The 15,952-nt window shown below is 48.1% G+C and overlaps 1 protein-coding gene across 2 annotated transcripts in view; it reads right to left on the bottom strand.

Annotated features, from left to right (window-relative positions):
- Positions 1-7,191: 7,191 nt before the first annotated feature.
- CARD11 (caspase recruitment domain family member 11) overlaps positions 7,192-15,952 on the bottom strand; it is a 277,951-nt gene continuing 269,190 nt past the window's right edge. For both annotated transcript variants that reach the window (XM_075317863.1, XM_075317864.1), the window contains exons 23-24: positions 12,428-12,543; positions 7,192-9,895 (exon numbers count right to left, since the gene is read on the bottom strand). In XM_075317863.1, coding sequence (XP_075173978.1) covers positions 9,700-9,895; positions 12,428-12,543 — 312 coding nt within the window. In that variant the 3' untranslated portion in view covers positions 7,192-9,699. The remainder of the gene's footprint in view (positions 9,896-12,427; positions 12,544-15,952) is intronic.

Raw genomic sequence — 15,952 nt, 5'->3', positions numbered from 1 at the left:
CTATGGGAATATAGACATAAATTACTGCTATGAAAAACATGTAAAAATTGAGATACTTGGCACACAAAATTGGCCAGATTTTATGTGAGCCCAATGGCAAGGCCACCTCTTTTTGTTGGGTCCCTTTCAAAGTAATGCCTCTCTTTGGGTTAAAAACCCTACAATTAATCGGCGGATAGGAACCTGGAAATGAAGAAATAAAATAGCCTAAGGCTGAAGTTTGCACCTGTTGAGATTAGTAAGATAGGATGTGCCATCAGTCTTTCTTTGTCGCTTCATTGGGAGACCCAGACAATTGGGTGTATAGCTTCTGCCTCCGGAGGCCACACAAAGCATTACACTTAAAAGTGTAAACCCCTCCCCTCTGCCTATACACCCCCCCGTGCATCACGGGCTCCTCAGTTTTATTGCTTTGTGGAAGGAGGCACACATCCACGCAAGCTCCACATTTTAGTCAGCAGCAGCTGCTGACTATATCGGATGGAAGAAAAGTGGGCCCATAACAGGGCCCCCAGCATGCTCCCTTCTCACCCCACTCTGGTCGGCGGTGCTGTTAAGGTTGAGGTACCCATTGCGGGTACATAGGCAGGAGCCACATGCTGTTTTCCTTCCCCATCCCTTAGGGGCTCTGGGTGAAGTGGGATCCTAATCGGTCACCAGGCACTGGGACCGTGCTCCCTCCGCAGCCCCTGAGGGAATCTGCTGGACAGGAGACCGGGTATCATCAGGGACAAGGCCCTGCTACTCTGAGGTACTCTGTGTCCCCTTGGGGACGGCGCATAGAGCGCCTGTGTGATGGACACTGCAGCAGCTGCTGGGTGTGTTTGTGCGCCGGGACTACCGCGCTGACCGCGCTTGTTTGCCGGCCGCGCTTATAACTTTAGTCCCCGGCTTTTGCGGCCTAGTACCGCATATTCCCGCCCCCGGGCCTGCCAGTCAGGGGTAAGGGCGGGACGCTGCACTGGACGTCAGCGCTGAGGGCTGGAGCATACTTTGTATCCTCCTCCCCCCTCACTGAGCACCGTGGGGCACCAGATTCCCGCACTTTTACAGGCACGCCCACGGCTCCCTCCTCCTCTCTGAACGCCGGCAGCCATTGCTATCAGCACTTCAGACGCTGGAGAACTTCAGAGGGGAGACAACTCCGAGCTCCACAGCTCTGGGAGGCCCAGGCAGGGAATCTGGTGGTCACACAACCGCTGAGAGCGGTCGGTAAGCCGCACCTGTTACTAGGTGCTGGCCCCCCTGGGTGCCGAAGTGTATATTTATATGCTTATAGTGTATACATTTACTCTGTACGGCCGCACTATTAGCTTTTGGCTATATACCCTCACTGATTGCTCTAAGAGGAGACAACAGCATGTCGTCCGCAAAAAGCAAGGGTGCCAAAGCACAGGCTTACTTTGCAACCTGTACCTCATGTGCGGCAATGCTACCTGCAGGTTCCACCTACCCTCATTGTGTGCAATGCTCGGCCCCTGTGACACTCACTCAGCCGGAGTCTCAGCCACTGGTGGGACCCCCGGCCCAGGTGGAACCACCGGCCCCCACTATCCAGGTGACAGGGACAGAGTTTGCAGTATTCGCTGACAAACTTTCTGAGTCTATGGATAGATGGTCTGCTAAGATACTAGAAGCTTTGCAGTCCAGACCTGTAACACAGGCCCCGGGCACTGTTGATTCATTGCCCCCAGGCCCCCCTCGGTCGGAGCAGCAAAGTGCTCCTGGGTCGACTCATAGGCCCCACGGGGAGGACTCCGACACGGACCGCAGTCCCAGACCGACTAAGCGGGCTCGCTGGGAGCTTCCCTCGACTTCATCTCACTGTTCAGGGTCTCAGCATGAGGACTCTCTGGAGGATGAAGCGGATGTGGCAGATCAGGGCTCTGATCCTGACGCCGCGCTCAACCTTGATACGCCTGAAGGGGACGCCATAGTAAACGACCTTATAGCGTCCATCAATCAGGTGTTAGAACTTTCTCCTCCACCCCTTCCGAGTGAGGAGTCAGCTTCTCAGCAGGAGAAATTTCATTTTAGGTTTCCCAAACGTACACGGAGTGCGTTTCTTGATCACTCCGACTTCAAAGATGCAGTCCAGAAACACCGAGCTTTTCCGGATAAGCGCTTTTCTAAGCGCCTTAATGACACACGTTATCCCTTCCCCCCTGACGTAGTCAAGGGTTGGGCTCAGTGTCCCAAGGTGGATCCTCCAGTCTCTAGACTGGCGGCCAGATCCATAGTTGCAGTGGCAGATGGTGCATCACTCAAGGATGCCACTGACAGGCAGATAGAGCTCCTGATGAAATCCATCTATGAGGCTATCGGCGCGTCCTTTGCTCCGGCATTTGCAGCCGTATGGGCACTCCAAGCTATCTCAGCTTGTCAGTCTGAGATTAATGCAGTCACACGGGCCGCTACTCCGCAGGTTGTGTCCTTAACCTCTCAGGCGTCGGCGTTTGCGTCCTACGCCATGAATGCTGTACTGGACTCTGTGAGCCGTACAGCGGTAGCATCCGCCAATTCAGTGGCAGTCCGCAGGGCCATGTGGCTACGTGAATGGAAGGCAGACTCTGCTTCCAAAAAGTTTTTCACCGGTTTGTCGTTTTCTGGCGACCGCCTGTTTGGCGAGCAATTGGATGAAATCATTAAACAATCCAAGGGTAAGGACTCGTCCTTACCCCAGTCCAAACCTAACAGACCTCAACAACGGAAGGTACAATCGAGGTTTCGGTCCTTTTGGCCCTCAGGCAGGTCTCAATTCTCCTCGTCCAACAGGCCTCAAAAGGGTCAGAGGAACTCTGATTCATGGCGGTCTAAGGCACGTCCTAAAAAGACCGCCGGAGGAACCGCTCCCAAAGCGGCCTCCTCATGACTTGCGGACTCCCCAAACCGCATCCTCGGTCGGTGGCAGGCTCTCCCGCTTTTGCGACGCCTGGTACCCGCATGTCCAAGATCGATGGGTGAGAGACATTCTGTCTCATGGTTACAGGATAGAGTTCAATTCTCGTCCTCCGATTCGTTTCTTCAGAACATCTCCGCCCCCCGAGCGAGCCGATGCTCTTCTTCAGACGGTGAACACTCTGAAGGCAGAAGGAGTGGTTATGCCTGTTCCCCTTCAGCAATGGGGTCACGGTTTTTACTCCAACTTGTTTGTGGTACCAAAAAAGGACGGATCTTTCCGTCCCGTTCTGGACCTCAAACTGCTCAACAGACACGTGAAAACCAGGCGGTTCCGGATGGAATCTCTCCGCTCCGTCATCGCCTCGATGTCCCAAGGAGACTTCCTAGCCTCAATCGACATCAGGGATGCTTATCTCCACGTGCCGATTGCACCAGAGCATCAGCGCTTCCTGCGTTTCGCCATCGGGGACGAACACCTTCAGTTCGTGGCACTGCCTTTCGGCCTGGCAACAGCCCCACGGGTCTTCACCAAGGTCATGGCAACAGTGGTAGCAGTCCTACACTCTCAGGGACACTCAGTGATCCCTTACTTGGACGATCTTGTCAAGGCCCCCTCTCGGGTGGCATGCCAACACAGCCTGAACATTGCTCTGGAGACTCTCCAGAGGTTCGGGTGGATCATCAATTTCCCAAAGTCAAAACTGTCACCGACACAATCGCTGACATACCTCGGGATGGAGTTTCATACTCTCCCAGCGATAGTGAAACTTCCGCTGGACAAACAGCGATCACTACAGACAGGGGTGCAATCTCTCCTCCGAGCCCAGTCGCACCCCTTGAGACGCCTCATGCACTTCCTAGGGAAGATGGTGGCAGCAATGGAGGCAGTTCCATTTGCGCAGTTTCATCTGCGTCCACTCCAATGGGACATTCTCCGCAAATGGGACAGGAAATCGACGTCCCTCGACAGGAACGTCTCCCTTTCTCGGGCAACCAAGGCCTCCCTTCAGTGGTGGCTTCTTCCCACTTCCTTGTCGAAGGGGAAATCGTTTCTGCCCCCATCCTGGGCTGTGGTCACGACGGACGCGAGTCTGTCAGGGTGGGGAGCGGTCTTCCTCCACCACAGGGCTCAGGGAACCTGGACTCCGACAGAGTCCTCCCTTTAGATCAATGTTCTGGAGATAAGGGCAGTGTATCTAGCCCTAAAGGCGTTGCATCCGTGGCTGGAAGGCAGGCAGATCCGAATTCAGTCGGACAACGCCACGGCGGTGGCATACATCAACCACCAAGGTGGCACACGCAGTCGCCAAGCCTTCCAGGAAGTTCGGCGGATTCTGCTGTGGGTGGAAGCCACAGCATCCACCATCTCCGCAGTTCACATCCCGGGCGTAGACAACTGGGAAGCAGACTTTCTCAGTCGCCAGGGCATGGACGCAGGGGAATGGTCTCTTCACCCGGACGTGTTTCAAGAGATTTGTTGCCGCTGGGGGAAGCCGGATGTCGACCTAATGGCGTCCCGGCACAACAACAAGGTCTCGGCATTCATGGCACGGTCTCACGATCACAGAGCGCTGGCGGCAGACGCATTAGTTCAGGATTGGTCGCAGTTTCGACTGCCTTATGTATTTCCTCCTCTGGAACTGCTGCCCAGAGTGTTACGCAAGATCAGGTCCGACTGCCGCCGCGCCATCCTCATCGCCCCAGACTGGCCGAGGAGGTCGTGGTACCCAGATCTGTGGCATCTCACGGTGGGTCAACCGTGGGCACTACCAGACCGACCAGACTTGCTGTCTCAAGGGCCATTTTTCCACCTGAATTCTGCGGCCCTCAACCTGACTGTGTGGCCATTGAGTCCTGGATCCTAGCGTCTTCAGGGTTATCTCAAGAGGTCATTGCCACTATGAGACAGGCCAGGAAACCAACGTCAGCCAAGATCTACCACAGGACGTGGAGGATCTTCTTAGCCTGGTGCTCTGATCAGGGTTTTATTCCCTGGCCATTTGCCTTGCCCACTTTTCTGTCCTTCCTTCAATCCGGAATGGAAAAGGGGTTGTCTCTCGGCTCTCTTAAGGGACAAGTCTCGGCGCGCTCTGTATTTTTTCAAAAGCGTCTAGCCAGGCTTCCGCAGGTACGCACGTTCCTGCAGGGGGTTTGCCACATAGTCCCCCCTTACAAGCGCCCGCTAGAACCCTGGGATCTGAACAGGGTGCTAACGGCTCTTCAGAAACCACCTTTCGAGCCAATGAGAGATATTTCTCTTTCTCGCCTCTCGCAGAAGGTGGTCTTCCTAGTGGCAGTCACATCACTTCGCAGAGTGTCTGAGCTAGCTGCACTGTCATGCAAAGCCCCCTTCCTGGTGTTTCACCAGGACAAGGTGGTTCTGCGTTCGGTTCCGGAATTTCTCCCTAAGGTGGTATCCCCTTTTCATCTCAATCAGGATATCTCCTTACCTTCTTTTTGTCCTCATCCAGTTCACCAATGTGAAAAGGATTTGCACTTGTTAGATCTTGTGAGAGCACTCCGGCTCTACATTTCTTGTACGGCGCCCCTGCGCCGCTCGGATGCGCTCTTTGTCCTTGTCGCTGGCCAGCGTAAAGGGTCGCAGGCTTCCAAGTCAACCTTGGCTCGGTGGATCAAGGAACCAATTCTTGAAGCCTACCGTTCTTCTGGGCTTCCGGTTCCTTCAGGACTGAAAGCCCATTCTACCAGAGCCGTGGGTGCGTCCTGGGCATTTCGGCACCAGGCTACGGCTCAGCAGGTGTGTCAGGCGGCTACCTGGTCGAGTCTGCACACTTTCACGAAACACTATCAGGTGCATACCTACGCTTCGGCAGATGCCAGCTTAGGTAGGCGAGTCCTTCAGGCGGCGGTTGCCCACCTGTAGGAAGGGGCCGTCTTTCGGCTCTATTACCGGGGTATTCTTTTACCCACCCAGGGACTGCTTTTGGACGTCCCAATTGTCTGGGTCTCCCAATGGAGCGACAAAGAAGAAGGGAATTTTGTTTACTTACCGTAAATTCCTTTTCTTCTAGCTCCTATTGGGAGACCCAGCACCCGCCCCTGTTCCCTTCGGGCTGTTGTTCTTTTGTGTACACATGTTGTTCATTTTGAACTGTTCTTTGGTTCATGGTTTAAGTTCTCCGAACATCCTTCGGATTGAATTTACCTTAGACCAATTTATAAGTTTCCTCCTTCCTGCTTTTGCACCAAAACTGAGGAGCCCGTGATGCACGGGGGGGTGTATAGGCAGAGGGGAGGGGTTTACACTTTTAAGTGTAATGCTTTGTGTGGCCTCCGGAGGCAGAAGCTATACACCCAATTGTCTGGGTCTCCCAATAGGAGCTAGAAGAAAAGGAATTTATGGTAAGTAAACAAAATTCCCTTCTTTTCTTAAATTATAGGGTTATGCCTTCTGATTGAGCACTCCTGCTCTTCAGCCTTAATCAATTATAATTCTCCATTTGCAGTTTCCTGTCCACCCATAAATTGTAGGGTTTTTTACCCAAAGAGAGGCATTAGTTTGATAGGGACCCAACAAAAAGAGGTCACCTTGCTGTTGGCTGTTGGGCTTTCATAAGATCTGGCCATTTTTGTTTGCTAAGTATCTCAATTTTTACATGTTTTTTCATAGCAGTAATGCATGTCTATATTCCCATATTCATTGTTCCACATGTCTTAGCACTACAGAGTGCAACTGTCTCCTTTTTGTTACTATGTGACTGATCACATGACCTGAAAGGACCTAGAGCTAAATGGTGCAGTCTCTGTTCAGACCCCAATCAGGAACGGCAAGAAGTGGTAATGTAAATTGTGTGTGCATGTAGCAGAGCTGTATGTGTAATACACACGGCAAAGAGACACAAACAATACATTTATTACCTCCATTTTCTGCTAAATGTTCATTGAACCAATTAAAAAAATCCTAACTCCACAAAAAATTTCTTTATTTCAGTTAAGTTGTTGTTAATTATATTTACTTTACATATCGTATTGTGTACCACATGACAATTCCTATTATCAAATATGGTGAAAAGGTCAGGTAGAGCCTTTCAACATTTGGATTTGTATAATTTTACCTTAAAAGAACAATGAAATCTTGTTCTTCAGTATTGCACAAAATGAGTCTGCAGCAGACCAAGATCGCCCTGCTCCATTCTGCTGTACTGCTTCAGCTTAGGGCCGTTTCACATCTCCGGTATTTTGCCGGTTCCGACACACATGTAGTACAGTTACATTCATTTACAGTGGTAGCGCAACACCATGCGGACACATGCGGCTGTGTATGACGCACACAACCGCATGGTGTCGCGCTTCCACTGTAAATAAATGTAACTGTACTGTATGTGTGCCGGATCCGGCTTCCGACAAAATACTGGAGATGTGAAACCGGCCTTAAAGGGAAGCTGTAAGGTCTCCAGTGCACCCACACAGGTTCCCTTTAAGCTGCACAGTTCAGATATCCATTTCCATTGAATTCCCTACCAAAAAATATTTTGAAACATATATCTTGAGTATATTGATGTATCCTTTCCTATTAATATATCATTTGCTTCTACTGTATTAACAGGATACATTTCCTAGACAAAGTGCAAAACATTCAAACGTTTGTAGTTTGTGAAAACTTTGAACCTATCCTTTTTCCATGGTGCAGATCAAGGGAAACCCCATCCTCTAACACAGTCTTCCAGGGCTGTCCTGTGATGAAGACTGATTCCTGCGCAGAGTCCTATGCATATTATAAATAAAATGAGAACTTATACCCCACAATCAAGCGTAAAAAAACAAGGCTTAATTACAAAAACATAAAAAAATAAAAAAGGGGTTTCCTGGGCACACAGATTATTAAAACATTTTAAAAGGTTTAAGAAATGAAGAAACGTCCTGCGCTGTCCATGTAATGACCTTCAGCTCTTGCTCCCTACTACAGTCTGCACAGAGAACAGAGATTTCCTGTCTTCTGTGTATGCTCAGCCGGTAACTGAGAAGTGTGCGCTTGGGTGATTGCCAATGAGGGGCGGGGTGGGGAGGAATGGGTGGCCTATGATCCTTGGCAAAGGGAGGAAGAACTGTTGTGAATGTCATTCGAGGGGATGATGGTTTGGGGCTCCCTCTGTAGGTCAGGACTGGGGGTGAAGCGGACTATGCCTCAACAGGTGTGGGAGTTAATTGGGAGTTTGGGAAGCCTAATTGCAGATCAGCCTAGGTTATATAGAAGAGCAGTGTCTGCTGGCTGGGGCCGGTTATAGATGTTGTTCCTCTTGTCTCTAAATTGGCTTGGAGTTGTCCTTCCATTTATCCTGTGCCTGCCCTATTCCACATAAGTTGCACGTTATTTGCTTTATTGCCTGGTCCACACCTAAGGGTGTTTGTTTTTTTTTTTGTTTTGCTTAAAGTCTGTTTTCTTGCAGGAGAGGAATTGTCTTTCTGTTTTGATGAGCATAGGGGTCCCCCCTCTGCAGGTCCCACTGCAAGAAAAGGGAGATTCTCCATGTTCTATTTGATTATTTGCACTTTTGTGTTTCTTGTGGGGTTTTTTTGGTATTTTGTTTCTCCCATTATTTACAAGAGTACCTGATATAGTGGGGAAGAGTCTGTGTGGTCTCAGTATTTTTCTTATCAGGAGATTTTATATTTTTCCACAAGGTTTTGCACTGACCGCAATCAGTTATCTGTCCTGTCCTGTTCTGTCTAGGGAGTCGGGGCTCGCCTTTTGCTAATCTATATTTCCTGTCTGTGTATTGTGTTTTCTTACATCACCGTTGCCTTTATATGTTGGGGGCTTGCTATTCCTATGGGGACTACTCTGAGGTAAGATAGGTTTCCTCATTTCTATCTGTGAGGTGTAGTAGGTTTCTCCTGCTGTGACGTGGCGTCTAGGAACTCTAGTGTGGTCTGACAGGGGATTGCGGTCAGCTCAGGTTCCAACTACTCTTGTGTTTTTTCTGCTGATGGGATTTTTTGTGATCATCCACGGTGACCAGATCATAACAGAGAACACATTGATGGCTACACCCAGAACCAGTAATCTTACCAGTTTATGGTATTCCAGACTGCTAGATTACATCATAATAAATGACTACATAATCTGACTCATTGTTTCCCTACAGTACACTGATCCTATGTGGTGCCATTTTCAGCACATACAACATTGGCTGCAGGAGAGACTCAGGAAAGTACATTCTAGAGGAAGTGGGAGGAATATTAGGATGGAGAATCGGTTTAGCAAATTATCCATCTTGAGACTGTAAAGGAGTCTCAGGATGGTGCTTTGTTGGTGGAATGGGTGGTCTGACAGTAAGTTTAGGATGCAAAAAAATAACAAACGACAGTATGGCTGACGGTGAGCTAAGAATGAAAACCAATGGTAGTGTGGTGGCTCTTCAAGGAGGCCACTATAGATTTTCTTCTAGGCAGTAATATTTACTAGTAGTAATCATATTCTATTTAAAAAAAAAAATCTTTGCAGATTATTTTTTTTCCTGTGGACACCCACAGTTCTGTGCATTGCTAGATAACTCTGTTTAGGCAGGAAGTCGAGTACTGTTCATTGTGACTTATGAGAGAACCACGGATCTGCCAAACCAGTCACATGCTGGTTCATAAGAGAACAAGAGCTCTGCGGTGAGCAGGTACTTAGAGACACTAAGTAGTGGTTTGCACCTTAGAAATCCAGCATCTCTTACCCCTATAGACAAAAATAACAGCAACCGTGTGCTTTTGAAACATTCCACATCAAAGTTCGACTCATGGATTTACGCTGCCAGCTCATATTAAGGGAATATATGCCTTTAAGGAAATTTAATCGTCTATCCAAATAATCTTCCTTTGCTCCTCAGTGATTCTTTCCTTGATCACGCGGATGAGATCGTCAATGGTGTTCCAAGTATCAGCCTCTATTGTCGCATAGAGGCAAGGAAGGGCCTCCAGCTCCTTCTCTTTCTGGCGACAGGAACGTAGAAACTCCTCTTCGTTATCCAGCTTTGACAACAGCCTTCTGCCGGAGATGAACATAATATTCACTTACTACATCTATTAATAGCAAATCTTACATTTAGCAGTCAGAATAAAGCCTAGCTTTACGTCAGCATTAAACCTCAATGTTCACAATATTAAAGCTGGCGCTGAATTTATGAGTAACATATACTGACTGACTGTATACACTGGGGATCAAAATTAGAGAACATAACACAATTTCCTAAATGGTGCAGTCACTCTGTAGTCCTATGTGATTATATCCTAACATGCATAAATTAGCAGTATTTTAAGCTTATTTCATAAACTGAATTTATTCTTAAGCAAATAATAAAAATATAAATGATACTGTATTTTTCTTTTTAAAAAAACGTACCGGATTATAAGACGCACCCCAAATTCAGAGCAAGAAAAGGAGGGAAAAAAAAATGGGGTCCGTCTTGTAATCCAGTGGTGTCTTACTGGATGGGGCAGTAGCGGTGGTGGAGGAGGCTGTGCTGGTGCAGCGGGGGAGGCTGGGGCTGAGGCGAAGGCTGAGGCTCCAACAGAAGCTGGGGCTGCGACGGAGACTGGGGCTTGAGCTGCGGCGGAGGCTGGTGCTGCCGTGTTGGGGCAGCTGTGCTTGGGCTCGGGCTGCGGCGGCTGCTGCTGTGGCGGAGGCTGGTGCTGCCATGCCAGGGCAGCTGTGCTGGGGCTCGGGCTGCGGACGGTGAGGGCTTCAAAGAAATGGGGCCTGGAGTCTGCTCAGATTGAACTCTAGGCTCAATGTCAAGCCGAGATCTCATCTGCGCAAGAGCCACGTCCGAGCGCCATTTTCCTGAAGTCCGCTGGAGGGACCAGCCCAGCTGCCGGAGAGCACGCGCAGACCCCACACAGTCACTGGAGACCACGTGCAGACCCCACACAGCCGCTGCAGGAGCCATAGACCCCGCAATGCAGCTGCAGACACTGCACAGCCACCCCAGCATCAGCCTCCACAGAGCCTGCACCAGCCCAGGCACCGTAGCCCCTGCACAGCCGCTGCAGCATTCCCCCGGCCCCTTGCAACCCCTCTCCACCATCCCAGTAAGCTTCAGATTATAAAAAGTGTGTCTTATAATTCAAAAAATACGGTAAATAAAAAAGAACACTGATCAAAATTAAAGAACACTTTCAAATGCATGCAAGTTATTGGTGTTAATCTGGCACCTGGTGCTAATTTCCTTAAGTATTAGAGAAACCCTATTTAACTGGCAGCCTAACTTTCCAGTTTGCATTGAGTTTGCAAAAATGGTGTGCCGTTCCAAAGTGACTGAAACGCTGCAGCAATAGGTTAATCCAGATGAAGGCCAAAGGGATGAGCCTATCAGCCATTACAAGAGAATTTGGTCATTCCAAGTCTGTGATTTTGAGAATATTGCATCTTTACAACATCACAAACTCAAGTACCCCAAGAAGGCTGGTTGCACTCAAAAGACAAATGCAAGAGAGGACAGGATAATGTGGAGAATCTCCATTGGTAAGGATCTGTCCCATCATGCAGTGTCATGACGTTTAAGAGCATTGGGACTGAAAGCCCACTCTGCAGTGACCAAACGTCTCATTAGCAAAAAGAATTAAAAGGCTAGACTCACCTTTGGTGAGGAGCTTGTGTGGACAGAGAAGTGTCCACAGGTCATTTTAGTGATGAAAGCAAGTTTTATTTTTGTCTGATGGGAAACATTATTTTTGTCGGCAAACTGGGGAAAGACTGAACCCAAAGTGTGTTAAGAAGTCAGTGAAAGGTGGTGGAGGAAGTGTCATGGTTTGGGAAATGTTTTCTGCAGCAGGAGTTGGACCTCTCATACAGCTACATGGCAGAGTGAATGCAAGTATGTATCAGCATCTTCTTCAACAACATGTGGTTCCTTACTTACGTTCATCACTTAATCAGCCAGCAATTTTCATGAAGGACAATGCCCCCTGTCCCACAGTAAAACCAGTAAAGCAGTTCTATAAAACAGAAAACACTGAAACCACGAAATGGCCAGCCCAGAGTCCTGATCTAAACCCAATACAAAACCTCTGGCAAATACTTGGTGGCAAACTTATGGCCAAGGAACCCACAACAGTGAAAGGACTGTGGAAGAGACTGAAAGAAGAGTGGACCAAAATCACACCAGAGCAGTGCGAGACTAGTGATGTCCTGAGGCTGCAGATGTTTTGAAGTCATTCACAGCAAAGGCCTGTACACGTCCTACTGACTGGTGACTGTTGGTACCTTCAAACAATTTAGTTATCTTTCTCTGTGCTACAGTCATTGTTGTTCTCTAATTATGATCATCACGTTTTGGGCAAAATAAAGGGTTTATGATGATAAACTTTGGATCATTTCTAAAACACTGTTCCAGTAGCATGGTGTACCCTTTACAAAAAAACTTCAAATATCGATCAATTTAGATTACATTATTTTTGAAAAAAGCAAATGATCACACATTGTCCTCTGATTTTGATCTCCAGTGTATATAGGACAAAGACGCAGCATAAAACATTACCATCAACAATACTTCAATTAAATTCATTCTGAATACAATACCTGAACTTTTTCATGTTCTTCTCAGGCATTTTGATGAAAAGAATGATGGGGAACATTCTTGCTTTAATTAAGTCTTTCGTACATTGCAATCCAACATCAAGCAAACAGTGCATATTCTAGAAAGAACATAATGATAATGAATCACGTTATATACAGTGGTAGACAATGCTTAAAGGGAACTGTTCTGAATATTTTATCTAAATGTGGAGGAAACATCCATTTAATCCATTACTAATATAAAGTAATTAGCAGTGCAGCACAAATGTCCTACTAGTGAAAGTCCTGCCCCGCCCCACCAAGTAAGAGTCTCTGGTCTGGAACATGACCACAAATGGGGGGGATGTGACCAGACCCATCCCTCAGCCGCCTCCAGTAACACTGCGGATGGAATTTAAATGATGATGAAACTAAGTGATACTCAATGGAGGCCGCCAATGGACTTATGCAGCAATTCAAGGCAGAGGTCAGATGACCGTATGCCAAATAGTCTCTTTTTCATCCATATATGTCTGTTTTTTACATTCATATGGCATGAACAATTTAATAAATAATAAGAGGCAAGTACAGTTCACTATGTTAATTGCAATGGTTCCAGAAAATGCCATATGGATGGTATCCCATATTTCAGCAGTGTTTGCACACCCATGGACTTACAATGGGCGAATCTGACCTGAAATCAGGATGAAAGTACTGTATGCTACAATGTTTTACACACAGACCTCTGGTCTACCTCATTGACTTCCATTAGTATTGTGATGCCCCAGGGGCTGTGGGGTACTTGGTCCCGGGCGTGCGGTGCGCAGTTGGAACGGTCGTGGTCGCGGCCGTGGCCCGGTACCGTGGCCCTTGGAGTGCCAGCCCTCAGAAAAAGGGGGTTAAAAATAAAAAGGAGATAAAATAAAAAGAGTTCTCAACTACGCCACTTGCGTTGTGCGGCCAGGTAATTGGGGCCGCTGCTGCAGGTTTCTGCTGGCACTGATGGAGTAGAGCAGCTTAGGTGTTTTGGGTCCTCCGCAAGCAGGGACAGGCCCCAGCAGTGAATGATACACGGGGCGATAAGGACACAGTCCACACCAGTATTGCAGTTTCAACTTGCCTTGTTTTACTTGTAGCTGGTACCTGAACCTGCGGGTGCCGGTTACAGGTGTTCCCCACTCCCCTTGTTCTCCGTGCCAGCTGTGACCTGGGTTGGCTGTCCTCCGTGCACACTTGTTGTTAATGGGCTCCCGTGGCCTAGAGCTGCTTGGGAGTCCCTTCAGTCTTGGTCGTATTGCAGGCAGCCTGGACTAGTTAAGGGGTTTAATCCCCGCTCCCCTCTTCGCTGCTGATGCTTGAGACTCTTTGGGTTGGCAATGAACCCTGGAGATCTTCTCACTTGGCAGATTTAACAGTTGACCATAAAGTGTCCAGCTGTCCTAGGGTCTGCACCCTGCCTTGTGCTGAGTCCTGTGAGCCTTGCTTCCAGACTTCTACAGGAGCCCTGCGGTTCCTGGAGTCTTAGGCTATGTGCCCACGGGAGCTTGCTTCTGCGGATTTTGAAGCGGAAAACCTGCGGATTTATCTGGATTTTCCAGATAAATCCGCAGGTTTCAGCATGTACAGACACTCCCCATGTTATCCTATGGGACATGGGGAGTGCTGTGTCCATGCTGCGGAACGTGCGACTGCGGAATATGCTGCGGATGTCCCGCAGCCACACATAAGTGCATGTCAATTATTCCTGCGGAATTAGCTGCGGAAATCCCGGCCCTCCACTATGGAGATACAGGGCGGGACATCCGCAGGTAAATCTCATGAAAGTCCACAGGTTTACCGCAGCTATTTCGCTGTACTACCGCAACTAAAAATAGCTGCGGATGCCAGCGGGCAGCTGCGGTAAACCTGCGGATATATCTGCAGGTACGAGCTCCAATGGGCACATAGCCTTACACTTCCATAGGTAACCCACGGTTCCTGGAGTCCTGGTTCCATACTCCACAGACCCTCACTCCTGTTACAGCACTCCGGTGTTGCTTCAGGTCTTTCTATACTTTTGCTCTCAACACCTTCTCTCTCCTCTCACAACTCCTCTACTCTCCTTCCTTTACACATCTCGACTTCACTTAACTGACTACTGCCTCCTGCCAACTTCCCAACTGACCACTGGGCCCCTCCCCCTCGTTGGGTCTCTCCCTACAGATTGGGTGGCGACTATCCAATCAGTGCCCATCCCTTTTACCTGTTGCTAGGCAGACTCCCAGTCTGGTGTTCGGGTTGTGTATGTGGCCTGAAGGTGTTGGTGTACTGACTGGCACGAATATTCTGGGGTTTGGGTTTCCACGTTCACATTTTGTGGCACCTGTTACCGCATGGGTGCTACATTATGTTACCTGTTTTCCATACGGATCGCACACAGCACAATTATATAAGCCCTAACACATAACTCATATGTTGACAAGTTCCCTTTAACTTCTGTTCATTGCACTAAGATGATAGTAAACGGTCTTTCCGGTCACACAGAGTATAAAAACATTGTAAAGTATGTCAGAAATGAAAATATTTCAGAATTTACTGTTAAAATTCTGCTCTATCCCTGAGCAGTTTCATATGGTCAGATGACTTGCAGCTCTTTACTTCTTGCTACAATATGTTCGGAATATAGAGGTTTCTTGTCTGTGCTTTGAATATAATCTAACCTGTCAGTCAAGCACAGATGTGAAAGCAGGAGGCGGGACTAGCCAACAGATCTCTGAAGGGTGTTGTCATCGGTACGTGGCCTGTGATCGTTGTAAGTTCTAACTAAATTTCTATAGGGGTCTACAGCAGAAGCCACAGTTGCAGTGCAGGCTCCAGACTGAACAAGTAATCTTATCAGCTAGTGACTTCAGAACACCCAGCACCATCCATACTGGCCAACATAGGTTAATTAACCACATTACATGACTTGTTGCTCCCTGCAGTACACTTATCCTGTAATGATGTGTGGGCCAGTGTCAGCGCATATAACATTACTACATTACTGACTGTAGGATAGTGTCAGGACTGCACATATTAGTTGACATGGGAGGAATATTCGGAAGGAGAAACTGTGCGATTCATCCCTCTTGAGACTACCTAGAAGTCTGTGGATGATGTTTTATAGGAGGAGTGGGTGGACACAAAGGGGTGGGAGCCTGAGATCTGTGGAACAGATACAGCTCTGCCACTTGGAAAATGTAGTCAAGAGGCACAATAGGACAGGTAAGTACTGCAACTGCCCACACATACAGTGGGGAAAATAATTATTTGATTCACTGCCAATTTTGAAAGTTTTCACACGTACAACGAAGGGAGAGGTGTGTAATTTTTATCGTAGGTACACTACAACTGTAACAGACAGAATCCCCCCCCCCCAAAAAAAAAATCCAGAAAATCACATTGTATGATTTTTAAATAATTAACCTGCATTTTATTGCTTAGTATTTGATCACCTACCAACCAGGAAGAATTCTGGCTCTCACACACCTGTTCACCTGTAATTTTTTCTTTAAGAAGCTCCTGCTCTGC

The sequence above is a fragment of the Anomaloglossus baeobatrachus genome, chromosome 7 (genome assembly GCF_048569485.1).
Source record: "Anomaloglossus baeobatrachus isolate aAnoBae1 chromosome 7, aAnoBae1.hap1, whole genome shotgun sequence".
NCBI classification, from domain to species: Eukaryota; Metazoa; Chordata; class Amphibia; order Anura; family Aromobatidae; genus Anomaloglossus; species Anomaloglossus baeobatrachus.
Note: the sequence above shows the minus strand (reverse complement) of the source record. Positions and strands in the feature narration are given on the sequence as shown.